The following is a 27311-nucleotide window of genomic DNA, read 5'->3' as shown; positions in this document are numbered from 1 at the left end:
AATTTTCTTTTTACCTATAGTGTGTTAATATTCTATGTATAAAAAATATGAATAATGCTACAAATACTCTCACTTCTATACACGATTTTTTCACACACATACGTAGCTTTTAAAATCATCATTGAATATAAGATTGATCTTTATTAGATTTTAATCCAATTGTAGTTTTAAAAGTTGTCTATAAGTGTGAAAAAATTGTGTAAAAAAGTTAAAATAAATATAGCATTACTCGAAAAATATTAAGTCCATGTTTACCCCAATAATTTACTGGCGTGTTATGTCACCATATAAATCATATGATAATTTAATGGTTGAGCCAGTCATTTTGGCCAGTGGAATCCAAGCTAGGCAGCCTAAGGCCTGTTTAGGATTGCGTTTGATAGGCCTAAAAATACTTTTAGTACTAAAAAAGTTCGTTTGAAGAAAAAAGTACTTGTTTGATAAAAAAATTAAAGGCGCTTATAAGTGTTCAAAAAGCCTAAAAATTGTTAAAACGCGCTTTTGGCAAAAGCTTAAAAATGAAGTTTTGCCCAAAAGCTTAATTTTTCAAACGTAATCTCAAACAGACTCAAATCTATCATCTCTGAGCCATAGGGTCAAAATTCTGCACATTTATACACTACAATATTTTCAGTTGAGAAACATAATTTAATTCACAGATAAGTAGCGAATATAAAGGCAGTTGTAAAACATCATTTGTAGAGTTTGGTTCAAAACATAATCTTATAACAAACATGATTCTCAAAATGCACGGTTTATAGAAAATAGTCCGGTTAAATGACAAAACATTTATGGTTGTTTCATGGGTGATTACTTACATTGAACGCTCGTATCCAATCTTGGACATCACAAAAGATCAACTTCCGGTTTCTGCAAGTCATACCCTCATACGCTAAATAATATTAGTCAAGATTCTAAGCAAAACTCTAGAAAAATAAAGAAAAAAAAAATTCTATCTGTTGTATTCTATGAATGAAACTACAACCCTCGACAGATTGACAAGAGGGAAAACATATTTACTCAAGAATTATATTCTCACACATTGCTACGTTTGCAATAGAATTATATGCAAATCTTTACCCTATAATACCCACAAACCAAAACTAGATTACAGCAACATTCTTAGTAAGTTAGAAACAAATTTACAGATGGAGACTTTTATAGGCCATCTGTAAATCTATCAACTCTTATCACTACTAGCTCCTTGGTAAAACTTGGCAATTAAAGGGTAACAAATACCCTCCAGCTCCTTCGTCCTACTCTCAAACTCATGTGCCTCTACAAGCTGGCTCATTTCAAGCCACTGGATAGTCTGCTCAATTGCATCTTCAGTCTTTGCCAGAGCATTCTTCACCACCCTCATTCTGTGCCTCATGTAGTAAGCACAATTTTCCAGTACTTTCTTTGCCTCAACCTTCTTCTCATGCTCCCTATCCTCGGGGATTGCCACGTGCTGCTGATCAGTCTCCTCTACCTGGTTCATAATGAACGGTTTGCAGATGCTCTCCAGCTCGCTCATGTGGAATTCAAAGTCATCTGCCGTAGCAAGTTGGTTCAGTTCGAGCCAATTAATAGCCTGCTCAATTGCATCTTCAATCTTCTTCCTGTTAGCAGATGGGAGCTTGGCTGAAAACTTCACATCTTTAAATGAGTTCCTCATGTTGTAAGCGTAGTTCTCCAGTTTATTCTTTTTCTCGCCCTTCATGTTATACTCCTCGTCCTCAGCCATGTACTTCTTAGCCTCCTGCACAAACTTCTCGATCTCTTCCTCAGAAAGCCTGCCCGTATTGCCCGTATTGGTGATTGTAATTTTGTTCTCATTTCCAGTGGTTTTATCCACAGCAGAGACATTCAAAATACCGTTGGCCTCAATGCCAAACCACACATGGATTTGAGGAACTCCCACAGGTGCAGGAGGAATGCCAGAGAGCTCGAACTTGCCGAGAAGGTTGTTATCACGGGTTCTGGTCCGTTCACCCTCGTACACCTGGATCAGCACGCTAGGCTGGTTATCGGAGTAGGTGGAGAACACCTGCTCCTTCTTAGTGGGAATGGTGGTGCTCCTTGGAATCAAAACAGTCATGACACCTCCGGCAGTCTCCAAACCAAGCGAAAGAGGAGTGACATCCAGCAACAACAAGTGCTGCACCTTCTCATTATCCTCACAGCTAATGATTGCAGCCTGAACAGCAGCACCATAGGCAACCGCCTCATCAGGGTTAATGCTCTTGCAAAGCTCCTTTCCATTGAAGAAGTCCTGCAACAATTGCTGGACCTTGGGGATCCTAGTAGACCCACCAACAAGAACCACTTCATCGACGCTGCTCTTGTCCATCTTAGCATCCCTCAAACACTTCTCCACAGGCTCCATACACTTTCTGAATAAGTCCATGTTAAGCTCCTCGAATCTTGCTCGGGTAATTGTCAAGTAGAAATCAATACCCTCATACAGAGAATCAATTTCAATGGTGGTTTGAGCAGTAGATGAGAGAGTTCTTTTAGCCCTCTCGCAAGCAGTCCTCAACCTCCTCAGAGCCCTGGGGTTTCCACTGATATCCTTCTCGTGCTTCCTCTTGAATTCCTTAACGAAATGGTTCACCATCCTGTTATCAAAATCTTCACCTCCCAAGTGTGTATCACCAGCTGTAGCTTTCACTTCAAATATACCGTCTTCAATGGTGAGAAGTGAGACATCGAACGTTCCGCCACCAAGATCAAAGATGAGCACATTCTTCTCACCAGTACCATACTCCTTGTCAAGCCCATATGCAAAAGCAGCAGCACTTGGCTCATTGATAATGCGCATCACATTTAGGCCCGCAATGACACCAGCATCCATTGTGGCTTGACGTTGCGAGTTATTGAAACAAGCAGGAACAGAGATAACAGCATTCTTGATCTTTGAACCACAATAAGCCTCTGCAATCTCTTTCATCTTTATGAGAATCATTGAAGAGATTTCTTCAGCCAGAAACTGCTTTTCCTTGTTCTTGTAGGTAACGACAATAATGGGTCTCCCATTATCAGGGTCAGCAATCACCTTGAATGGCCAGAATTGCATGTCACTTTGCACTGAGGCATCATTGTATCGCCTTCCAATCAAACGTTTACAGTCTTCATAGAATCATACCACAGACATGTACATCAACATGTAAACAAGTCAGTACATCAACATGTAAACAAGTCATTACATTAAACATTCTTAGCTTCACAATAAGTACATTTTGTTACCTTAATTTGTTTTGAACTCGTTAGAAAGCCAAAAAAAGGTTAATTTTGATGCTACTTAATTAGGGATTTGCCAAAGCAAAAGAAGGACCCCAATGTAATGAGTCTAATGACCCTGGAAAAGTGCTAATCATATTTGCGCTATCACCTCCAAAATAATTTGTCAATTTGGAGCTTTCCTAAAATTACTTATAAAGTTCAGTTTTACCTAGTAAGTAAGCAATTTATGTAGAATTTTGCGCCCATTAGTGTCTTCATAAACAATCACCAATGGAACCAAGGTTGTTACATGCCCTAACGGCTAGTAAGTTAGCATTTTCCTTGAGTCTCACACCAACGACTTAAACAATTTTCCTCTTCATTATCATGAAGGAAACCAAAAAAAGAAATGAAAAAATCTAAATTTTCTCTCCTTCCACAATAAATAATGTCATAGACCAATATATATATATATATATAGTCAAATCTCTCTTAAAGGTGACTTGAAATTGCGACACGTGTACTTAATCCATAATTTTTAGTGATTGGACCGGTGTTTAACCTGAGTCAAGTGAAACCGTGTTTTGATTACCTCTATCTCTCAATTCTTTTAGGTCTTTCCACCGACAATGTCCGTTTTGATTACTAAAAATTTCCTAAATCATATACCATCTCTCTCTCTCTCTCTCTCTCTCTATATTAAAGCCTCAGGAAATTCTACTCGCAAGTTTGCTCCTGACTTGCCGATCACCCGTGGCTGCACCAACAACGTTCGCAAAGCCCTTGCCTGTAGATGTTGACGGTTTACATGTTACACAAAGTTTATCGAATCAGTTGAGGGTCTACTCCCAAGTTTTCTCTCTCTCTCTCTTTTTTTTTTTTTTTTTTTTTCGGCACACTGCTGCCCCCTGACTTCCAAACAATATACGCACTTTTGGAGTGCACTCCTGATTTGGATGAGCGGCTACAGGATTTATTCGTGATGGAAAGCAAAGAGGGAAATATGTGACACCCACCTGTGATGTAAGGTATGAGAATCTTAGGGGTGTACAACCGCCAACCGGTTGTGGTAGCAGTTATTTCATCATAACCGCAACCGCAACCGGTTTAGGCGGTTATTTCATTTTGAAAAACCGCAACTGCAACCGGCGGTTATGCAGTTATTGAAGACTGGTTATTAACCAGTTTTCATAAATAATTTCATCATTTTTTTTTCTTGAATATAAAACTTCAATTTTGTTAATTCAAAGGAGAAACAATGTTCAATTTTGATAATATATTGTTAATTCAAACTACTAAAGTATTAAGGCCATTATTTATTTGTGTTTTATCTCATATCTCATATCGCAAATTTAATCCAAGAATTATATATGTTAATTCATAATTCAAAACAATTACAAATCCAAAATCAATCATAACCAATTTCCTCTACAAGGCTGCCATAAAAAACATTAAACATCCAATACATAAAACAACATTACAAATTCAAAAGTGGATGTTGATGACAATGGATTTATCATTTATGCCTACAGACCTATGGTTTTAAAGTAATATATATATTATAATAAAAAAATCCAGTTACCCAGTTACCCGATTATTAACCAGTTTTCTAAACGCCTATAACCGGTACCGCAATCGGCCTAGGCGGTTATCTGGTTATCCGATTATCTAGTTAGCGGTTTTAGGCGATTATTTAGCGGTTATTAACGGTTAATAACCCCCCGCTTGTACACCCCTATATGAGATATTCATGATGGGATGCAACAATTGCCTGTTGACTTGGACATTCATCCAGTCTAGAGTTTTTATTTAATCCAAAATTTTGTTGCTTCGATGTATCTTTGTGTTGTTATATGTAAATTTTTCGCAACTGTGAATTAATTATCTTTATGTTTGTTTTCTCGAGAAAATTTCTTTGTACTAGACACCGATTTGAATCTAGGTTTGGGTTGATATTTGAATATGTTTATATATATTTTGTTTGTGAAATTTTTGGTTGAGGTGTTATTCATTTGAATCTTTTTTTTTTTTTTTTTTTTTTGTGAGCTTTTTCAAATGTTCAGAGTTATATGAGTTTTATTTGTATGGAAATATAATAGGTATCATATCAACAATATATAAAATTCCTACTAATTTTCTATTAGTGCTTTGATAATCAAAATCCAGGTTTTCTTCTTACATGTTTTTTTTTTCCTTGTACTTCTTTTCATGTTAAACTACACCTATGAGAATACAGATTTTAACATGTTTTAATTTATATGGATTAAACTAAAATTAAGGGTCTTACGTTTTAATTCATTTGAATGTTTTATAGGATTTTTTATTTTTTATTTTTTTCGTTTGTGTCATTTACTCGGTTGTTTAGACATTTTTTTGGATTTTTTTTTTCTTCTGTTTTTAAAAGTAAAATGAAGGCAAAAATTTATTTGATTGTTGTGGATAAGGAACAAAAACTCTTTCAAAACACTAAAGAGATTGTATTAAAATATAATAGGTATCACACAAGTGACACAACAATATCAAAAATTCCTATTAATTGTTTTTTTAGTAATGCTTTAGTAATCAAAATCCAGGGTTTTTTTTTCTCTTGCTATTTTGTTTTTTCTTTGCACTTCTTTTCATTTTAAACTACACATGTGGTAATATTTTACATGTTTTAATATATATGGATTAAACTAATTTTCTATGATTTGACCTTCTTTGTGATTGTGTCACTATATTATTCAGAATGTACTAGTATATAACCTTTAGTATTTCTTTTTATTGCGATGGGCATGATAGACAACTTTTTTAACCAAGAGGAATCATGCACATATAGCGCAAATTATGGGCTATTATACATAAAACAAATAAGCAAGGTTTTGAATGTAAAACTCAAAAATGTAAACTGGTAGCGGTATCAGAGAAGTAGGAACTCACCAAAAACAGTGTTGGTAGGATTCATGGCTACCTGGTCCATCGCCGCCTGGCCGATCAAACGGTGAGTCTCTTTGAAAGCAACAAAAGATGGTGTTTTCCGGTTCCAAAGATCATTGGGTATGATCTCCACCCGATTATGTTTCCAAACTGCCACGCAGGAGTAGCATGTTCCCAAATCGATCCCAATCGCCGGACCCTGGCCTTTCCCAGCCATAGCTTACAAGAATTGACAAAAAGAAAAGATAATAAAGAACACCCAAGAAATCTCTTGGACTTTTTAAGAGAAAGATCACTGAGAAGTTGTCTTTGTAGTATGTTCCGATCGATTTTGGAGATGCCGACATGCTTTTCTACTTTTTCGGGCTTAGCTCGCAAGTCTTCAGGCCACCATTCCTTTTCTACTTTTTCGTACTATCCTGGTCTGTTTGGAATTAAGATTTCGAAAAGTTAGATTTTTAAAAACCTAAAGTGTAATTTAACGTAAGATAAAGTTTACTTAACCACTTCAAACTAACATCAAACTAATATTCTAATGATAATCTATCTCTCGAATTATCAATTGCGACAATTTACTCACTAAATTATCGAAACAATGACAATGTCCCTCCAATGCTAGCAAAATAACGAAATTACCTCTATATAATTTTCAATAAAACAAAAATACCTTTAAAAATTTGAAGAAAAAAAATTAAATTTTAACATTTTTGTTTTTATTTTAGTAAGGATAATTTTGTCATTTTGTTAAAATTAGAGATACATTATCATTGTTTTGGTAATTTAAAGAATAAATTGTCCTGATAGTTTGAGAAAATAGATTGTCGTTAAAGAGAGAGAGAGCTTACGTGAGTATGCGTCAATTGTTAAGGCTGAGGAAGCTTTTTTCAAGCAAAACGCTCGAAATCAGTGGCTGCAATTCAGGGGACCAAAATAACTCCTATTTTCCGTAGGGTGCCATTACTCATTTATAGGATGGAAATGGCCAGAAGGTGAAGGAGGTGGCAGTAGACTTTTATAAGCAGCTTTTGGGAACAAGTCAGATGAATTTTGATGTTTCTAAAGCTGCTAGAGTAAGTCAGCTTGTTAAGAAGTATATTACAGTTGAGCTGGCTACAGTTTTGGATGAGGTTTCAGATAAGAAAATTAAGAAGACTACTTTATTTGGTATGAAGGATAGCAAAGCTCCTGGGCCTGATGGTTATGCCTCTTATTTACTTAAATCTGCATGGTCAGGTGTGGGAAAGGATGTCGTAGCAGCTGTACAGTTGTTCTTCTTGTCGGGGAAGCTGCTAAGGGAAGTAAATGCTACAATTATCACACTGGTTCCTAAGAAGATCAATCCAACTGCAATGGGGATTTTAGGCCTATTTCTTGTTGCAATGTGGTTTATAAATGCATTACCAAGATATTGGCCAATCGGTTGATACCTCTCATGGATAATCTGATTACTACAAGGGGAAGATTTACATATCTGATTAGCACCTAAGCCAAATCCAACGAGATAAAAGTTAAAAACACCCAACCCAAGGACACCCATAATACAACAAGACGCTAAATCTATCAACTCTTATCACTACTAGCTCCTTGGTACATCTTGGCCATGAAAGGGTAACAAATACCCTCCAGCTCCTTTGTCCTATTCTCAAACTCATGTGCCTCCACAAGCTGGTTCCTTTCAAGCCACTGGATGGTCTGCTCAATTGCATCTTCAGTCTTTGCCAAAGCATTTTTCACTTCTCTGATTCTGTACCTCATGTAGTAAGCACAATTTTCCAATACTTTCTTTGCCTCAACCTTCTTCCCATGCTCCCTATCCTCGGGGACGGCCATGCACTGCTGATCAACCTCCTCTGCCTGGTTTTTAATGAACCGTTTGCATATGCTCTCCAGCTCTCTCATCTGGAATTCAAATTCATCTGCCTCAGCAAGTTGGTTCCCTTCGACCCAATCAATAGCCTTCTCAATTGCATCTTCAATCTTCTTCCTGTTAGCAGATGTGACCTTGGCTGAAAACTTCTCATCTTTAATTGTTTTCCTCATGTTGTAGGCATACTTCTCTAGTGCATTCTTTTTCTCCACCTTCATGTTATGCTCCTCATCGTCAGCCTTGTACTTCTTAGCCTCCTGCACTAACTTCTTGATCTCTTCATTGGAGAGCCAGCCCGTATTGGTGATTGTAATTCTATTCTTATTTCCAGTGGCTTTATCCTCGGCAGAGACATTCAAAAAACCGTTGGCATCAATGTCAAAGCTCACATGGATTTGAGGAACTCCCTCAGGAGCAAGAGGAATGCCAGATAACTCAAACTTGCCCAGCAAGTTGTTGTAACAGGTTCTTCCACGTTCACCCTCATACACCTGAATCAGCACAACAGACTGGTTATCGCGTTGGGTCGAGAACACCTGCTCCTTCCTGGTGGGAATGCAGGTGTTTCTCGGAATCAACACATTCATGACATCTCCAGCAGTCTCCAAACCAAGCGAAAGAGGAGTGACATCCAGCAACAACAAGCCATTAACCTTGTCATTTCCCTCACCGCTAAGGATTGCAGCCTGAACAGCAGCACCAAAGGCAACAGCCTCATCAGGGTTAATCCTTTTGCAGAGCTCCTTCCCACCGAAGAAGTTCTGCAACAATTCCTGAACCTTGGGGATCCTGGTAGACCCTCCAACCAGAACCACATCATGGACACTGTTCTTATCCATCTTAGCATCCCACAAACACTTCTCAACAAGCTCTATACACTTCGAGAACAAGTCCATGTTAAGCTCCTCAAACCTGGCTCGAGTGATGTTTGAGTAGAAGTCAATACCCTCGTACAAAGAATCAATCTCGATCGGCGCTTGAGTAATAGATGACAGAATCCTCTTAGCCCTTTCAGAAGCAGTCGACAACTTCCTAAGAGCCTTAACACCAGTAATATTCTTCTTATGCTTTGTGTTGAACTCTTGAACGAAATGCTTCACCATTCTACGGTCAAAATCTTCACCTCCCAAGTGGGTATCACCAGCTGTAGCTTTCACTTCAAATATACCCTCTTCAATGGTGAGAAGTGAGACATCCAACGTTCCGCCACCAAGATCAAAGATGAGCACATTCTTCTCACCAGTACCATACTCCTTGTCAAGCCAATATGCAATAGCAGCAGCAGTTGGCTCATTGATAATGCGCATCACATTTAGGCCCGCAATGACTCCAGCATCCATTGTGGCTTGACGTTGTGAGTGATTGAAACGAGCAGGAACAGAGATAACAGCATTTTTTATCTTTGAACTACAATGAGCCTCTGCAATCTCTTTCATCTTTATGAGAATCATTGAAGAGATTTCTTCAGCCAGAAACTGCTTTTCCTCGTACTTGTAGGTAACGAAAATAATGGGCCTCCCATTATCAGGGTCAGCAATCACCTTGAATGGCCACAATTTCATGTCATGTTGCACTGAGGCATCATCGAATCGCCTTCCAATCAAACGTTTAGAGTCTTCATACCATGCACCGACATAAACATCAACATGTAAACAAGTCATTACATTAAACATTCTTAGCTTCACAATAATTACATTTTGTCACATTAAATTGTTTTGAACCCATTGGAAAGCAAAAACAGATAACTTTTTTTGTTTAAGATATCTCCAGCCACTGCAGCAAATGCAGTAGCTTTTGAAAGTGCACCAGTTGATGAAGTCCAAGTTCAAAACAGAGTATCATAAATATGTCCGAAATTCAAACCAGCTGCTGAGACTAATTTTAACGTCAAATAATGTATTGTTGGTATCCTTTGTAAAGTGATAAACAAGATTATTTGAACATGATCACCAACTAAATTATTATCATGAAAGAAAACAAAACACCATTTTAAGAAAAAATTCCAAATTTTCTCTCCTTCCGCCGCAATAACAGAACCCATATATGCATAAAACAAACTACCAAATTTTTTAATGTAAAACTCTTTAACGGTAGCAGAGAACCAGGAACTCACCAAAAACAGTGTTGGTAGGATTCATGGCTACCCGGTCCATGGCCGCATGACCAATCAAACGGTGAGTTTCATTGAAAGCTACATAAGAAGGTGTTTTCCGATTCTCCAGTTCATTGGGTATGATCTCCACCCGATTATGTTTCCAAACTGCCACGCAGGAGTAGCATGTTCCCAAATCAATCCCAATCGCCGGACCCTGGTCTTCCCCAGCCATAGCTAACAAAATTGTCAGGAAAAAAAGAAAATGAAGAACAACGAAGAAATCTCTCGGATTTTTAAAGAGAAAGATCACAAGAGTTAGCTATAGCTCTCTGCATTTTGTACCAAGTTCAGACAGAAATGAAATGATAAGAACAACTTATTTTAACTATAAACAACTGCCGAGCAAGTTCGCAAGTCAGCTTGTTTGTCTGATTACGTGAGTTGCAAATTGCAATGGTTGCTTGGCTGTCCATAATAAATTAATTTTAATTAATATTTTAACCAAAAAAAAAAAATTCTATTATAAATTTTTTTCATTGGAATGTCCATGTGAAAGAGTGACTCTCTGGAATCCTAAGTAAAAAATTCTGTATAATATGCTTATGTAAATCTATTCTATAAACTGAAGTCAATCGTATTCATTTAAATTAACTAAGTCACAACTTGAGACTATGTACCTTTTATTTAAATTGGTTGACTAATTTGTACAATTATTGTGATTACATGTAATCACCTTAATTAAAGTTTATGTCAAAATAAAACAAAGGGATAAATGTAAAATTGATCAATGTGGTTGGCCTAAATTATAAATCACTCTTAATGGTATAACAAATAATTTATAAGTTCATATAGTTTACCTAAATTATAAATCACTCATTGTGGTATAAAAATTAATTTGTAGGTCTTCAGGTAGGTCAAAATAACAGTTTATTTCTTAAAATCAATTTCCGTTAAGTAACTTAACAAATTCTGACCGTCACATTTTGTGAAGCGGCTGACGAAGGTGAAGATGATGGGAGGAGGTTACGCACGGGGTAAAATTTTGGGGATTTAAGATATTATGTTAATTTGTTGTAACCGTATGACGTGGAGTGAGGACTGATATGTAATCTTAACTGGTGTAGTAAATGATGTGAAAATTTCTAATTATCATTTTTGAAAGTCATAAATTAATAATAACATGTCGCGTTTTTATTGTGTATGACATGGTAAAGTGACAAATTTTGTTGATTGCATTGAGTAAATTGTTATTTTGGCATACTTTGAGGACCTAAAAATTATTATTTGATACCACAAAGAATGATTTATAATTTAGGCCAACTACAGGGACCTATAAATTATTTTTTATACCACATAAAGTTATTTTTAATTAAAGCCAACCACAACAACCAAGTATGCATTTATCCCTAAAACAAAAGTATAAAGGACAAGGATCCTCTCCAGTTCAAAATGAACTGGAGAGGATCCAGTTGATGGCTAGGATCTCTCCTTAGAGATCTTAAGGCCATCAACCCGCCACGTGGCATATTAAAAAAATATATTATTTTATCATTTTGCTTTTAAAAATAAATTTAAAAAAAAAATTTAAAAAAAAAAAAAAAAAGGGTGGCTGGCCACCCCATGTTCGCCACAGGGGGTGGCCGGCCACCACATTTTGGGGCATGGGGGTGGCATCGCCACCCTCGTGGGCCGGTTGGGGGTGGCCGAAGCCACCCCCATGGCCCTTGGGGGTGGTCCGGCCACCCCCAAGGGCCAAATCAAATTTTTTGTATTTTTTTGATTTGGCCTTTGGGGGTGGACGGACTACCCCCAACGGCCATGGGGTGGCTTCGGCCACCCCCAAAGGCCAAGCAGTGGCCCTTGGGGGTGGATCGGCCACCCCCAAGGGCCTTTGGGGGTGGCCGAAGCCATCCCCATGGGCCGGTTGGGGGTGGGCGAAGCCACCCCCATGGCCCTTAGGGGTGGCCGATCCACCCCCAAGGGCCTTTAGGGGTGGCGTCGGCCACCCCCGTGGGCCGGTTGGGGGTGGCCGAAGCCACCTCCATGGCCCTTGGGGGTGGTCGGACCACCCCCAAAGGCCAAATCAAAAAAATCAAAAAATTTGATTTGGCCCTTGGGGGTGGCCGGACCACCCCCAAGGGCCATGGGGGTGGCTTCGGCCACCCCCATGCCCCAAAATGTGGTGGCCGGCCACCCCTTGTAGCTAACATGGGGTGGCCAGCCACCCTTCTATTTTTTTATATTTGTTTTTAATTTTTAATTATTTTGTTTTTTATTTATTTTTAAAAGTAAAATGATAAAATAATCTTATTTTTTTAATATACCACGTGGCGGGTTGATGGCCTTAGAATCTCTAAGGAGAAATCCTAGCCATCAACTGGATCCTCTCCGGTTCATTTCTTATCCAAGTATAAAGGAGTAATCTAAACATAAAGGCGAAAAGTGTAAATATAATTCATAGTTTGTTCCTTCTTTTATTTTATTTTCTTTCTTTCTTTTCTCCATTCTACGTGAAATTAGTGACTTTTGTGGGGGTACTTCATGCATGAAGCTAGCTCCATTATTGTGATTTCCATACAATAATCTAAGTGTGTTCAAAATGTGTCCTCTACGGACCACTTCATCTCCTTCACGTTTCTTACATTCTGCCTTTTATCTGTCTCGACTTCTTGAAGTTATGGTAAATTTGGATCCAAAATGTATGACTTCATCTCCTTCACGTTTCTTACATTCTGCTTTTATCTAGCTCAACTTCTTGAAGTTTTGGTAAATTTGGATCCAAAATGTATGAAATCTTCAACGACGTGTTCATTCCATCAGATCTGTCCAATTTCACAAAGTCTCGGTTCATCATTTTGAAAGTATGTGTTAATATTTTTCTTATCTCATCTTATAAATCAACTATTATATATATATATATATATATATATAAAATGTGTTAACATGTGATTAAGACACGTTAACCTAAAAAATTAATTTTAACACCACTCAAAAGTCATAAAAAAAAAATTATAAAATATTTGAAAAGCCTAACATTTTCCTTTATTTTTAGGGAAAAATATAAAAAAGCTCTTAAACTACCAGCCGTTTTCGATTTAGCCCCTTAATGTTCCAAAAATGATAAAGTAGCCCCCCAAACTACCAAATTATTGCATTTTGACCACTCTGTTAGTCAAAACCATCAGTTTGGACGAAAACTGCAAAACGAAGTCGTTTTGTTATGGGTAAGTTACTATAATGCCCTTTTATAAAAAAAAATAATAATAAAAAAAATGGAAAAAATATAAAAAAAAGCCCCCTAAACTATCAGCCATTTTCATTTTAGCCCCTTAATGTTCAGAAAGTGATAAAGTAGCCCCAACAAAACGACGTCGTTTTACAGTTTCCGTCCAAACTGACAGTTTTGACTAACAGAATAGCCAAAATGCAATAGTTTGTTAGTTTAGAGACTACTTTATCACTTTTAAAATATTAAGGAGTTAAATCGAAAACGGCTGATAATTTAAAAGACTTTTTTATATTTTTCCCTTATTTTTAAAGGCTAAACGTAATAATTAAATAACGAACGAGATAGGCCACATCAGCCACCAGTGAGCGACTCATGATCGCTCCACCAACGAACATTTCAGGGACATTTCAGTCATTACGCACTCTACATTCAACAAAATGGCTAAAGAATCCCTGTATTTTTCTAACTTGGCATTCGCGGATTGGCTCAAACAGTCAAATTGATATTTTACGAAAATACGGATAATTCGAAAAACTCATTCTCTACCTTCCACTGCCAAGGCCTCCTCATCTCCAAACCGCTCTCTCATGAGAAGCTGAGCTCGCTATCATTCTCTTCACCCATGGCGAAAACCCTAATCTCATCCCCACCGTTCATTGGCGTGCCCCTCCCGTCCCTCTCTCGCCATGGCCTCCGCACCCTCCCTCAACGTGGCAGGCTCGTCACCACCAGAGTGAAGCTCAGCTTACATGACATCCCTCCCGTCCACTCCTTGCACTCTCCGGTCGATTTGTCTGCGGTACTCACCAGAGTCGAAGGCCTTCTCTACACGCTCGCTGACGCCGCAGTCGCCGCCGACCCGGCCGCGAGCTCCGCCGACGCTGTAGTACAGAAAAACAATGGTTGGTTCGGGTTCATTTCTGACGCCATGGAGGTCGTTCTTAAGGTAAATATACTGTTAGAATAATAATTAAATGATTAAATATGCAGCGGCTGATTTGCGTGAGTCAACATGATATCTAAGCAGTGATATCTCAACTCTATATTGAATCTTTCATTTTTTTTTTTTTTTTAATTCATGGTTTCTTATTAGTTTAAATTTTTGAGACAATTGATGACTTAAATGAATTGGTAATTGTGATTTTTTCCGAGAAATGGTGAGCGAAACGATTTAATTTTTGTGATATGTAATTTGCTAGAGACAGATAAGTAGGGTTTTGAATGAATGAAGGGTTTTGATTTTATTAGGTATTGAAGGACGGGCTTGCGGCTGTGCACGTGCCGTATGCGTATGGATTTGCCATTATATTACTAACTGTTATTGTGAAAATTGCCACATTTCCTTTGACAAAGCAGCAGGTGAGTATTTGCTGTGAATGCATCAAATTTCAGTGTGCCTGTAATGATATGATGTACTGGATTTTGGTAGTGTTAGTACTATTGGGTTGTGACATTCAGTAATATATGTAGGTTGAATCAACACTAGCTATGCAGAACCTTCAACCAAAGACTAAAGCCATTCAACAAAGATATGCTGGTAATCAGGTGAGACACATTCTCTGTATATGGATCTTCAAGTTGGGCAACAAATTTTAACTTTTATGTGTTATTTTTCCCCCCAAATAGTAAGTATGGTTCTTTCTGATAACTCTGACCTGTTTTTCTCTTTTAAGGAAAGAATACAACTTGAGACATCAAGGCTATATAAACAAGCTGGGGTTAATCCGTTGGCAGGTATTTTCTTAATAAATGTCTTAAACACTGCATTCTATTCTCAAATTCAAGCTGTTGATAGTTTGCATCGTATATAAATTGTCTTATTATATGGAGCTGGTGGTTTATTAATTCTAGTATTAGTAATCCCTGGTATATGTTTATGTAGTGATTGGTGTTGGAATATGAGTTATAGTTTCCCAAATATATGTTTTTTGGTGGTTGGTGTTGGGATATGAGTTATAGTAGCTGAATCATTTTCATCTTTATCTTGATGAAAGTCCAAAATTCTTAATTTGTCCTGGGCGACATAGTTGGTGTCTTTTATTTTCTATAAATGTATATCGCCATTCCCAGAGCCTGTTTATGCATGGTTCTTAGTTTATTTTTTAATTTTTTAATTTTTTTTTTATGTCTCTCTCTCTCTCTCTCCCTTTTTCAAGGTCTTGCTATTGTTATCTTCTCCTTCTCAGATATATTGCATCTATTGAATGCACACATTGCCTTGTGTTAGAATATTAATTAAATGATTAATTCACTATTTTATATAGGCTTAAACATTTGGACTGACTGATGATCTAACATTGTATCAGAATAGAGATTTTGAGATCGAACCTTGTCTCTGTAATTTTACGTGTTAGGCCTCACTTATCGAGGAGGAGTTTGAATCCATATGTAAAAGAGTGTTAGAATATAATTTAATTATTAAATTCACAATTTTCTATCGGCTTAAGCTTTTTGAATAATTTGTGATTTAACATCTTATCGTCCTGATTAGCTGATGCATATTTATTTCTTATTCATTTTTCTGCAAAGGTTGTTTCCCAACTTTGGCTACTATTCCAGTCTGGATAGGGCTATATCAAGCTCTTTCAAATGTGGCAAACGAGGTAATTAGGTGGTTAATATCCCATCATCTTTCAAGTGATGTTATTGGGCAAATTTCATACCTTCACACAAGTTGATCATTGCTAATTTTTGTGAAAATTGTACTCTAAGGGACTGTTGACAGAAGGATTCTTTTGGATTCCCTCTCTGGCTGGCCCAACTACAATTGCTGCTCGACAAAGTGGATCTGGAGTTTCCTGGCTTTTTCCATTTGTGGTAATGGCCCTTTACATTCCCATGGCTGTGAAGCAAAAAAATTGTTCTGCTGCTTCTTTTATTTATGTTAAAGATTTAATTTGTTTGCATCAACTATTAATTTAAACTCTTTTGTTGTCACTGAAGCTTTATTTGAGTCATTGATCATGAAAGTGTTAGCTTGACCTCTCAATTTGAAGCAGATATCTGCAACATTTAGTGATGCAGAGGGTTTTGGTTAGTAGTCAGGATGTGTTCAGTATTGTGGCTTGTTTGTTACACTGTTCTGCCCTCCAAGCCATCCTTAATCTCCTCCTGCCAAAGTAAATTGTAGTAATTATTGATGGGTGATTTATTGGATATTGGGTTAATTGGGTGTTGGTGACTGGCGCAAAAATCTTTTGCAAGTCTGTCTTGTTTGTCTCCCACAGCAAGCAAGGCTCGTAGAATATCTTAGGGAGTCCAAATTTGGAAAATTTTCCGGTCTTGTGGCAGTTGGTTCATATGATAACATGTGATGTAGCAAGCGAAGAAGTTTCTAACAACCTGATAGCCTGTTTCGGATTGTGTTAGGGAGGATAAAAAGTACTTTTAATACCTAGAAAGTTGTGCCAAACAAAAAGCTGGTATATTTGGTAAAAAATTTCAAAAGTACTTTGACTTTTTTACTCTAAGAATGACCAAAACGCACTTTTGAAGAAAGCTTAAATTGAAGCTTTTTCTAAAAATCACTTTTGGACTTTAAAAGCTCAACTTCCCAATGCAATCCCTAACATGCTCTAAGGAGATACCTTCAAAACGTATAGGGAAATAGATGTTTTTCAGTAAAAGCTCATCTTTTTTAAAGATGTTTTTCAATAACTGATTTTCTCCTTGCTTTGAGGAAAAATATCCCCTAATAATGGTTCATTTCTGAAGTTTGGAAGGTCAAGTTTGCCTTAGTAGGTTGACGTTTCTGCTTATCCATCATGCTTCTCCCTTTAGTTGGATAGATGCATGTTGTGGGTGGTAAGCATGTCCTAGGATACAGATGAGCTATGTTCCATGTGAACCTTCAAGGATCTACATAATTAGATTTACACTTTACAATAGCCAGTTAGGCAAACCTGCTTTAGTTCATTGGTTGTAGTTTCTACATTGTGGCACTTAATGGACAAGTTTTTTCTTTCCTCCCTGCAAGCTTGTGCATCTGATATGGCTTTTTACAATGTAGAATTCTTCGTGCAGGATGGCCACCCACCTTTGGGCTGGAATGACACTGCAGCATACCTTGTTTTACCTGTCCTCCTTGTTGCTTCGCAGTATTTTTCAATGGAGCTCATGAAGCCTCCCCAGGTAAAGCATGAGCCTCTTCACTGACCATCCCTCTTCTCATTTTTCTTTCTAAGCATTGTGAAGCTGTGATATATTGTCTTCTTTTGGCAGACTGATGATCCAGCTCAAAAGAATACACTTCTTGTTTTCAAGTTTCTTCCACTCATGATTGGTTACTTCTCCTTATCTGTCCCATCGGGATTATCAATTTACTGGTTGGTTTCTCTTTAACAATTTTACTTTTCCTTGTCTGTCCCTTCGGAATTGTCTGTAACCATTGACATTCTTTAGCTGATAACTGGTTCGTAGATATATCTCTTTCGATATATCCAGAGTAGTTTATATGTCCACAAGAATAGGTATTTGAACTAATTTAACCCTTCGGGGTAGCCAAATGACCTTATGCATCTATTGATTCTGCCCCATAATTTTGTGATTTGTTCTACTATGCTGAGTATGCATAATTTACCATGTGGCTTTTAGGTTCACAAACAATGTGCTTAGCACGGCCCAGCAAGTATGGTTACGCAAATTAGGTGGCGCAAAACCTGTTGTGAGTGAGAATGCTAGTGGAATCATTACAGCAGGACGTGCAAAACGAGCTGCTTCTCAGCCAGTACAGTCTGGTGAGAGGTTAGTTTTACATGACAGAATGTGAACTATTATCATCAGCTTCTTTAAAAAAAAAAATTTGCCTTACTGACAAAAATGGTAATAAACAGGTTTAGGCAGTTAAAAGAAGAAGAAAAGAAGAAAACATTGAGCAAGGCACTACCCGCAGAAGATGTTGAGACTCTGGCTTCCACATCTGATTCTGACGATGATTCAGAAGAAGGAACTAAGGACAAGGTGAAATTCAACTTTTACTTTTTAACCATCCATTCGGTTGGAGTATCCTTGGTCATGTCCTCCCAAATCAATTTATAATGAAATTATATTATTTTGTTTTCCTTTTGTGAATAATTTTTACCCAAAAATTAAAAAATGAAAAGAAATGAGCTCCATATATGAAAAAATAAAAAATAAAAAATAAAAAAGAAAAAAGAAAAAATGAAAATCATCAGGTTGGTTTGATTTGAAAAGGATTACATTTAGTAGGACTAAGTAATCGAAGGTTTAGAATTATCTTGTTTGTTGCCATTTAAAGTGCTGAGAGCCACTGTAGCACTTCTTTCTTATATTCGTCCTTTGTGACTTAAAACTGATGATGATAAAGAAGCAAACAAGAGGCACGGTAGTCATCTTTGACAGAGTTGACATTGAATCCATATGGCAGCATGATCATGAGATTGTCTTGACTGTGTGGAGGCAGTAGGTGGTTCCACTGCCTCAGGTTTGTCATTTCAGCTATTGTTGGGAAGACATTGATTGGACCTTGGCTTAACATCAAACAGTTGAGGAGTAGGGAATAATATTTTCTTGCCACCCTACCATTCAATGACAGGAATACAGCATAATGTTGGTAGGCATATATGTCAGAGACATTTAGGTGGAAAGCAGATCATACTTGTCTTATGTTTTTAAATAATGACAACTTTGTAGCAAGTAAAGTGAGATTAGTTCATTTTGGCAGGATGATTCCCCTTTAGCTCCATATGTGAACATAGTGCTAAACAAATGAAGGCACATGAGTCCACCTTTTCTGATTTCTTAGAGCTATGTAAATCTTTTTCTAGTCAATAGGGGTTACCCTCTATACTTCTTGTGGGTTGCGCCCCTCTGCTCATTTTGATAATACACTTATAAAAAAATAAAAAAATAAATAAAAATAAAAAACAAATGAAGACACATATTTTAAAAGAGATTTAGCAACTACTTTATTTTTTATTTATTTTTATATGAAATGGAGGATTATTATCACTCTTGACAGCCCCCACCTTAATTAGGATCTGAAATTTGGGTGCCTAGTTCTATTTTATGAACAAATTTCTTTGCCTGATGGTTTTGTTTTAAATTGGCCTTTTAGAAACTAACTTCAAAGTTTCTGACAGGGCGATGAGGTTTTAGAAGAAGCATATGTTTCTGGTGTTAGCAAAGAGGTCCCGCGCCCAAGGAGAAGCAAGCGATCAAAGCGGAAGCGTGCTGTATAAAGTGACCGTATACCTGTATGTTTGTAGTTTATGGTGAGTCCTGTATATCTCAACAAATTGTATTTTGATTAATATAGTGGCCATTTTTACGTTGGCTCTTCCATCTTAAAAATAAAATTCGTCCCCCAAATTCCTCGGTTCTAGCCACGATTGTTTCACATGTTCTGAATAGTTATTTTCCTTATGAAATTGGATACCTCAAAAACCTTACTGTTAAATGTAACACATCATCTCAAGCTGTCTGTATGACAGCAATTCTCATTCTTGGAAGATCTTGTGAAGCAACATTTAAACTTACAGATTATTGAAAGGAGAAATACTTCTTTTAAGTAGACATTATGTTGATTCTGACGGCTATTGGTTTTTCTGCATGGGGTTCCTTCATCAGTCTGTCCCAACTTACCTTAGGCTTAGAGTTGGGCCTATGGGGTTTTCTATGCCTTTTGTAAAAATGTCTCAGAAAAATACCCATTTTGCAAACAGGGGATCCACTGATAAAGTGAAACATGAGAACCTCTTCGGCCCTTTCATCTCAACTACATTGCAAACCAAAAAAAAAAAAAAAAACTAAGTTATGTGGAGACATTTTATGCCTAGTTTAAATCTTATTCTAGGATAAACACTAGCAATTAGTCACTAATAAAGGATTTTAAAGTACACATCTCCAGCTAATTTCCATTTTTTTACACAAGCACAAAACCCTAAAGAACAGCTTTTCCAAACTACATGGATACATCTGATCTTGTTTTTCTCAAAATATGCAGAAAATGTGCATCCATCTGTTTTTCATTGTCTAGACGGTGGGCGGTGATTCCCCACAGGGTTGGGACCTGATGGGCTTTTATGAATCTTCTTCTCTTCAACCTGTTTTTTCAAATGGTATTTCTTTAAAGAACAATTATAATTATGAAAAAATAAAAAATAAAAAACTGTACTCCTTATACTTACCCAACTAGGCAATGCATTTCTATTGTGCGACCTTAAGCTTGTGTGTCCACTTCTTAGCCTGAAATGAGCTGCGGCAACATAGAAGGACAGGATACAATGATACAATGTTAGCCTCTAACCCGTGAACTTAACCGATACAAAGCTATTTTACGTACAGAACCGGGGGGGAAGAAAGGGTTGTGGCTTACCTGGTTCTAGAGCTTGGACATTGACAGAGAAATAAGGTTGTTGAGAAGCTGCAAGCAGGAGGCATGCTAGGAGAAGAAGATGGATTATAGTGTGTCTTCTCATTCTGCGCATTAGCTGCTGATGCATGGTTCTTCTAGTGGTTGTGAATGGTGGGGGGGTTTTTGTAGAAGCATGAAGAAATCATAACAAAATTAGAAAAAAATAGGTGGGAATGTTTGTTAAAAGTGGCTGGGAATCCTATGCCATTGCATGCTGGGGATTTGATAAGATTAGAAATCTTGGTTTCTCCTCATTGTGGGTTGACTTCTTTCTCTGTTATCATTGCATCCATGATAAATTTGTAACGACTTATTATTTTGTTCTGAGTGCTGTCGGCATGGCATGTAGGGACCCGCTCTTTCAGTGTTTGAGTTCCTGACATTATATAAAAGGTCTTGGTTGTTCTTAATTTGTCGTTTATGCAGACAACTTTGAGATTAATTCCCACTAATCACTTGTAACTCAGTAAATTCTCATTAAACGATTTCACTCGCCATCCTCCTGATTGCCCATTATAGGCCTCTACTCTTGTTATGTTTTTGTGTTTTTTTTTTTTTTTTTTTTTGTTCATGAGATAAATACTTTAACAAAAGAAATGCTATACATATTCTTACTCTAACACTTCTACTCTTACATTTTCTGGCGTGACTTTTAAAATTATCATTGAACGCGTCAGAAAGTGAGAATATGTACCATTCATCTTTTAACAAACAACTCAAAACACAAAATAATTTATACCCATTATTGTAAGAATATTTTGACAAAACTGGTGTTTTAACATACTTGTTGGAGTGACTGCGCAGCCACCCCGGCTTTTATTTCTCTCTTTTTAATTATTTATTTTTTCTTATTTTACTCTACGTATATTTGGATTTCTCAAAATAAGCCATCTATAGAAAATATCTTCTATAAAATGTAAATTCCACCTAACAACCAGTTTAAAAATAATTTTTACCCATCACGTTAAAACACTTTTTTAAATTAAAAACAATCCCTCAAACACATAAACAAACATGCTATGTGAAAATTCTTTCTTTCTTTCTTTCTTTTTTTTTTTTTTTTTTTTTCAGAAATCAAAAACAACCCCTCAAACACATTAACAAACACAATATGTGAATTATTTTTTATTTTTTATTTTTTATTTTTGTGTTTCATAAATCAAATGGAAATGGAGTATATTTTTTTGCTATCAATATGACATGGACGAAGCATATATATATATATATCGACACATGCACATGTTTCTCGTTTTATTCATTTGGCAGCACTCTATCGGTGCCTATCAAAAGTTGAAAAAGAATTGCCAGGAAACGCTTTGCATCATAGTGCTGAGGTCAGTACAACCTTCACCCTTACCTACCAGATAACTTATAATAATTTACTATACATGAAGTCTTAGAATATATATAGTTTTACAAAATCATTGATTATTATAATATTAATTAAATAATTAAAATTTTATTTTTTGACTTGAGTTTTTAAAATATTTAATAATTCAACATAGTATTAAGTAGATGTCCAGATCTAATTGTTAGAATATTAATTAAATGATTAAATTTATTAACTTCAATTTTTAAGATAAATGGTAATCCATAATTCATACATGACTCCACATTTACCAAAGGACTACTGGTAAATGGGCTTCGAGATAGAATAGAGCTGAAGGAGATGTTGTCATTGGTGGAGATGGGAGAGGAGAACGTAGATTTCGAGAGACTAGGATTTTCAGCTATGAGCAGGTTGTGAATTAGGGCTTTGGCTAAATAAGATGTATTTTATAGGTGCACCAAAGCAACGTCGTTTCATAATTTTTTTTTTAAATAAGGTTTAATATGTCGATTTGAGTCAAAATTAGTCATAATTTCTTAACCAATTTTGACTTCCAATCCGACTTTATCAGAAATACAACATGAGTTTCAACATCGAATTTGTCTCTGGTCGAAAGTTGACTTGCCCGAGTTAAAACTAAGTCATATCGAATCCCCGTTTTCGGCACACTCTTATTTGGTATAACAATTTTAAAGATTTTGAGTAAGAATGAGAAAATGATGAGTTGTAAAGCAAAAAACTTGATTCAAAAGTCAAATCACACATGATAGTTACTTTTTCCTTTTCTTGTTTAAGAATGATATACACCACATTTTTATTATATTTTTATTGGAAGTGAAACGTGAGTAAAATAGGATAAAAGTGCGGTGATAGGGCATTTCTCTTGGTTTTTTATTAGGTGCTAGGTGATAGTGACTTGTTTGGCTTATATTGATTGCTACCAAATAAGATTAATCACAAATCCACAATTGAGTTTATAATAAAATTTCAACCGAAGAGTTTGGCTTTGGCAGGGGACTGAGGGGAGACAGATTTGAAAAGAAAGTAAACAAAAGTATGAACAAAGGTGACTAATGCCATGATTAGTATCTTGCAATTAATTACCTAGAGATAGATATTGGGTTTAAGCACTCTTAATTTGCTTTCATCTCTTTTGTCCTATTTTTTTGTTATTATTATTTTTCCTTGGTGTAGAAATATCAAGTTTTCATAACTTAGATAATGAAAAATTCAATGGACATCTCTATCCATCAGTAAACTTTACCTATATATATATATATATATAAAATAAAAATAAAAAATAAAAAATCAAGTTTTTACCAAATCACCTTAGAACTTCCTTTCGTTTGGGTGGAGGCGTTCTCATGGTATTAAATGATCATCTATTGTGTTCTTGGGCTCAATGAGGCCCAGCAACATCGCTCAAATGGGCACTCCAAACTCTTGACAACCCAAAACAAGAGCATCCATCATGGATGTTTTAGGTGGTGTTTAGCAAATGAGTTGGCCTAGACACTGTAGTTGACGTAGATTGATGTGAAAAAAAGTAATAATATTTGGTATAAAAAAGTAAAAAAAAAAAAAAAATAGTGGCATGAAAAAGTGAAAAAGTTAAAATGTTTTGTTGTTGATTTTTTTGGAACATGGTGATGAACAGTGTCTAAGCCAACTCCAACCATTTTACCAAACAAGGAAAAATTATAAAAAAAAAATATAATAAAAAAAAAAAACAATAATAATAATTTTATTTTTTAATTATATAATAATAATTTTTACAATAATTATTACAATAATAATATAATTTTTTTTAAAAAAAAAAATTCATATCCACCGGTGACCAACTTGTAGATGTTTTTACCAAAAGGCTATCCTTTGCTCTCTTTGCCCTCTTACAATCCAAGCTAATGGTTCTGCCCAGACCCCTTGATTTGCAGGGGAATGTTAAGGTACCAGCAGCCACCTCACCTCATGAAGATTCTGCTACTAATATTATGGAAATCAGCTCTCATACATATCCTGCTGCGAGAATAATGGACATCAATTCAATAGACAACAAGAAAGAAATCAAGTAAAGGTTTGGTGATTGATACTCTAGCTGTCAATGATTCCCCAAGACCTTCTATACATGCCTCTCCGTGTTGCACAAGACCTGTCATATATACTCATACGTGTTGCTCAAGTTCTCATTAGACAGCCACTCAATTGATACGTGTATATTTGATTTACCATCATTTACCTTATTTTAGTGTAACTTGTATTATATATAGAATAGGTCTAAAGAACTTTTCCTATATGGTGTATCTTTTTCAATTCTATTGTTCTCGCGTAAACTTATATAAATAAAATGATACTGCAGTGTTTTGGTTAAGGTTAAGTTGAACAAAACGAATTCTCCACTACTTCGTTCACATGGTGGTGAACACGCGTTCAAGCAATCAAAATGCATAGATCACAGACCTATACTCAGACATGTCAGATCTGCATTAAATCAATGAACATCTTCTTCAGATATGGCAGATTCATTATCTCATATATGTGTTCAACTGTAACTGACATCTTTACCGGTTACGCAAAGATATGTCTACACTTTTCTTTTATTCCAGTTCGTTAACTCGCAGCAATTGATAATTTAAATGGTGTTTTAATCAATTCGTGGCGTTTGGCAATTTATTGGAGTTGTGGCATCTTGTCTAATTCGTTGCTCTTGCAATTTCAAGAATAACCAAAATCTATGAGAGAAGCATGTTCCACACGACTCTATATACTATATAGATAACCTCTGCTTTGAGTTTTATTTAGGAGACATGCTTCTGTCTCTGACACGTGGTTTTTTTTTTTTTTTTTTTGACTTTAAGCGGTTCATTGGAAGTTTTTTGTTTTGAGACGTGTTAGAGAACTAAACAAATGAATTCAGAAAAAATTTTAAATTGATGTGGCAATGATTTTTAAATAAAAAAAATGCAATTCTCTCTTCCTTATTTGCCACTCACAGTCTGTCACATCAATTTAAAAAAATTTTAAAATTCATTTGTTTGATTTCCTAACCCTTCTTTTGTTTTTATGCATAATGCCTATGCAGAAACTCCTTCCAGGGATCGAAGTTGTCGGAATAGCTTACAAAAAAGACAAAAAGGAAAAAAGACGAAAAATTAGAAAAGAAGACAAAGGGACATGCTGGACGAACAAAGCATGGATGATTTTTCAAAAAAGCTTATCATGAGATTTTGATTATGCAACCTTTTGCTCTCTCTGCCAAAAGATGATCTTATGTCGAGCATTAAATTCAAGTGGTCTTCAATTACAAAAGAAAACAAGGTGCAAGAAGCATCCGAAATTTCGACAACTTGCAATTCTCAAACTTCAGAAACAATGAGACAATTTTGGATAAAAACAATTAACGGTAAAAAATAATGAACGTCATCAAAAATAAGAAGACAACCTTAGATAAAAAATAATTAATGAGAAACAACCCGATAAAAAACAATGAGACAACTTTAGATAAAAATAATTAACCAGAGACAATCTGGTAAAAAAAATGAACGTCATCAAAAATAAGGAGACAACCTTGAATAAAAACAATTAACGGGAGACAAACCGGTCAAAAAACAAGTTGTTCCCAGCAACAAGAAGAAAATCTTGGATAAAAACAATAATGAGAGACAATCCAGTCAAAAAAACAAGTCTTCTCCAGCAATAAGGATAAAACATTGGATAAAAAGTATAGAGAGAAAAACCCTGAGTAAAAACAAATCTTCCCTAGCAAAAAGAAAAAAACCTTAGATAAAAACAAGTACAAAGAGAAAACCCTAAGTAAAAAGTAAAAACAAGTTGTCCCCGGAAACAGAAAGAAAACTTGAGTAAAAACAAGTCGTCCCCCAGAAACAAGGAGAAAATCCTAAGTAAAAACAAGTAACGAGAGACAACCCAATCAAAAAATAAGTCGTCCCCGACAACAAGTAGAAAACCTTGGATAAAAACACGCAACAGGAGACATCCGGTCAAAAAACAATGAGTCATACCGAGGCAAAAGGGGAAAATGTTAGTTTGTCAAAAGACTCGTAAATTGCTGCTAAAGATTATTTTGCAGGTTTAAATCTTAGTTTGTCAAACAGAGCTTGAAAAGAGGGCCAGATTTCACATTCCCATATGTTGAAGAGATGGCTAGATGTAACCCTGGGTGTCTTGAAGATAGGGTTAGTTTTAACCCTCGATCAAATAAGAGAGTTAGGGGTACTCCCGGGAATCGAAGCGCCGTCAACCAACAAAGATGAGGAGCTCCAGCTGCCGAGCTCAAAAGAGTTAATGCACACGCCGAGGCAGACGTGAGTCTCGAGCAAGACCAAACATCAAGTCATCCTGGGACCCTAACTAAAATTCACATTACTCGAGTTCCTCAGGTAAGGGAATTATAAGGTAACTGTTGGGAATAATTTTGTACTGTAAGCCCATTAGATATTGGGCCTCAAATGCCAATAACAAGCTCACAAAGCTATTAATTAAAGTGAGGAGATACAATCCAAGTGGAGTTCTATTGGAAGAATCGGAATCAAGAAGTCATACTCAAAGTCTAAATTAGAGTAGGAGCCAGTCAGATTTTTACTCTCAGGACTCCCAAATTAAATCAAAGAATAAGATCTAGTTCAAGTCTACCTCAATATAAAGCTCAACTATCATCTATTTCTCTCACACTCAAGAATACTCAGACTCAAGTAGATTGAGTTTTGTGCATTGTATTGTTCTTCTCCACATAACTTAGGTATTGGAGTTCTCAGCATAGTAGCCAGCAAATTTTTTGACACTCTTATTGTTTTGTAGCAATTGTGGGAACTCAAAGACATAATCTAGAAGGCCCCAAAAAATGCGCAGTCAACACTATGTCGAAAACTGTTTTAACATTTTATTAGACTGATTTGCATAAAATTTTTACGAATTATTTTGCAAAAAATTAATTACCATGAGTATTCCATTCCTTAAAGGCTCCTGTTCTTCCAAAACATTGCCAAAGTTCTATTATCTAATCTGCACATCTTTATTAAATTAATAATAGGGTTAAATACTCCATACCCTCTAGAGTTTTTCAACTTTATTTTTTTCCTCGTGTGGTTTTATTTTTATCACAGGAGGTCCATGTGGTTTTGATAAGTGACCAAATTAGTCCATCCGTTAGTTGACCGTTAGGATTGACACGTGGACCAATCAGACGTCGACACGTGGCACATATTTAATTTTTTTTTAAAATTAAAAAAAAATGTATATTTTTTTTAAATACATTTTTTTTAATTTAAAAAAAAA

At 36.1% G+C, this 27311-nt stretch overlaps 4 protein-coding genes across 4 annotated transcripts; 1 reads left to right on the top strand and 3 right to left on the bottom strand.

Annotated features, from left to right (window-relative positions):
• Nucleotides 1-802: 802 nt before the first annotated feature.
• LOC132163220 (heat shock cognate 70 kDa protein 2) lies at nucleotides 803-6527 on the bottom strand. The gene is made up of 2 exons (XM_059573426.2): nucleotides 6127-6527; nucleotides 803-3114 (listed from the first exon to the last, which is right to left on the bottom strand). The coding sequence occupies exons 1-2, from the start codon at nucleotides 6338-6340 to the stop codon at nucleotides 1181-1183; spliced, it is 2148 nt and encodes a 715-aa protein (XP_059429409.2). The 5' UTR covers nucleotides 6341-6527; the 3' UTR covers nucleotides 803-1180.
• A 1012-nt stretch (nucleotides 6528-7539) lies between these two features.
• Nucleotides 7540-10317, bottom strand: LOC132164176 (heat shock cognate 70 kDa protein 2-like). Its single transcript, XM_088519114.1, has 2 exons — nucleotides 10104-10317; nucleotides 7540-9605 (listed from the first exon to the last, which is right to left on the bottom strand). The coding sequence occupies exons 1-2, from the start codon at nucleotides 10315-10317 to the stop codon at nucleotides 7684-7686; spliced, it is 2136 nt and encodes a 711-aa protein (XP_088375240.1). The 3' UTR covers nucleotides 7540-7683.
• A 3528-nt stretch (nucleotides 10318-13845) lies between these two features.
• On the top strand, nucleotides 13846-19657 carry ALB3 (63 kDa inner membrane family protein). The gene is made up of 11 exons (XM_059574958.2): nucleotides 13846-14260; nucleotides 14563-14673; nucleotides 14785-14859; nucleotides 14988-15048; nucleotides 15844-15917; nucleotides 16027-16131; nucleotides 17338-17445; nucleotides 17536-17639; nucleotides 17908-18057; nucleotides 18147-18273; nucleotides 19416-19657. Exons 1-11 carry the CDS (start codon nucleotides 13937-13939, stop codon nucleotides 19512-19514), a joined length of 1338 nt encoding a protein of 445 aa, XP_059430941.2. The 5' UTR covers nucleotides 13846-13936; the 3' UTR covers nucleotides 19515-19657.
• A 456-nt stretch (nucleotides 19658-20113) lies between these two features.
• On the bottom strand, nucleotides 20114-20792 carry LOC132164178 (CLAVATA3/ESR (CLE)-related protein 46-like). Its single transcript, XM_059574615.2, has 3 exons — nucleotides 20651-20792; nucleotides 20463-20530; nucleotides 20114-20378 (listed from the first exon to the last, which is right to left on the bottom strand). Exons 1-3 carry the CDS (start codon nucleotides 20775-20777, stop codon nucleotides 20301-20303), a joined length of 273 nt encoding a protein of 90 aa, XP_059430598.1. The 5' UTR covers nucleotides 20778-20792; the 3' UTR covers nucleotides 20114-20300.
• Nucleotides 20793-27311: the final 6519 nt, after the last annotated feature.

Source organism: Corylus avellana, chromosome 8 (genome assembly GCF_965113065.1).
Source record: "Corylus avellana chromosome 8, dhCorAvel1.hap1.2, whole genome shotgun sequence".
In the NCBI taxonomy this organism is placed as follows: Eukaryota; Viridiplantae; Streptophyta; class Magnoliopsida; order Fagales; family Betulaceae; genus Corylus; species Corylus avellana.
The sequence above is the reverse complement of the archived record's forward strand: the minus strand, read 5'-3'. Positions and strand labels throughout refer to the sequence as shown.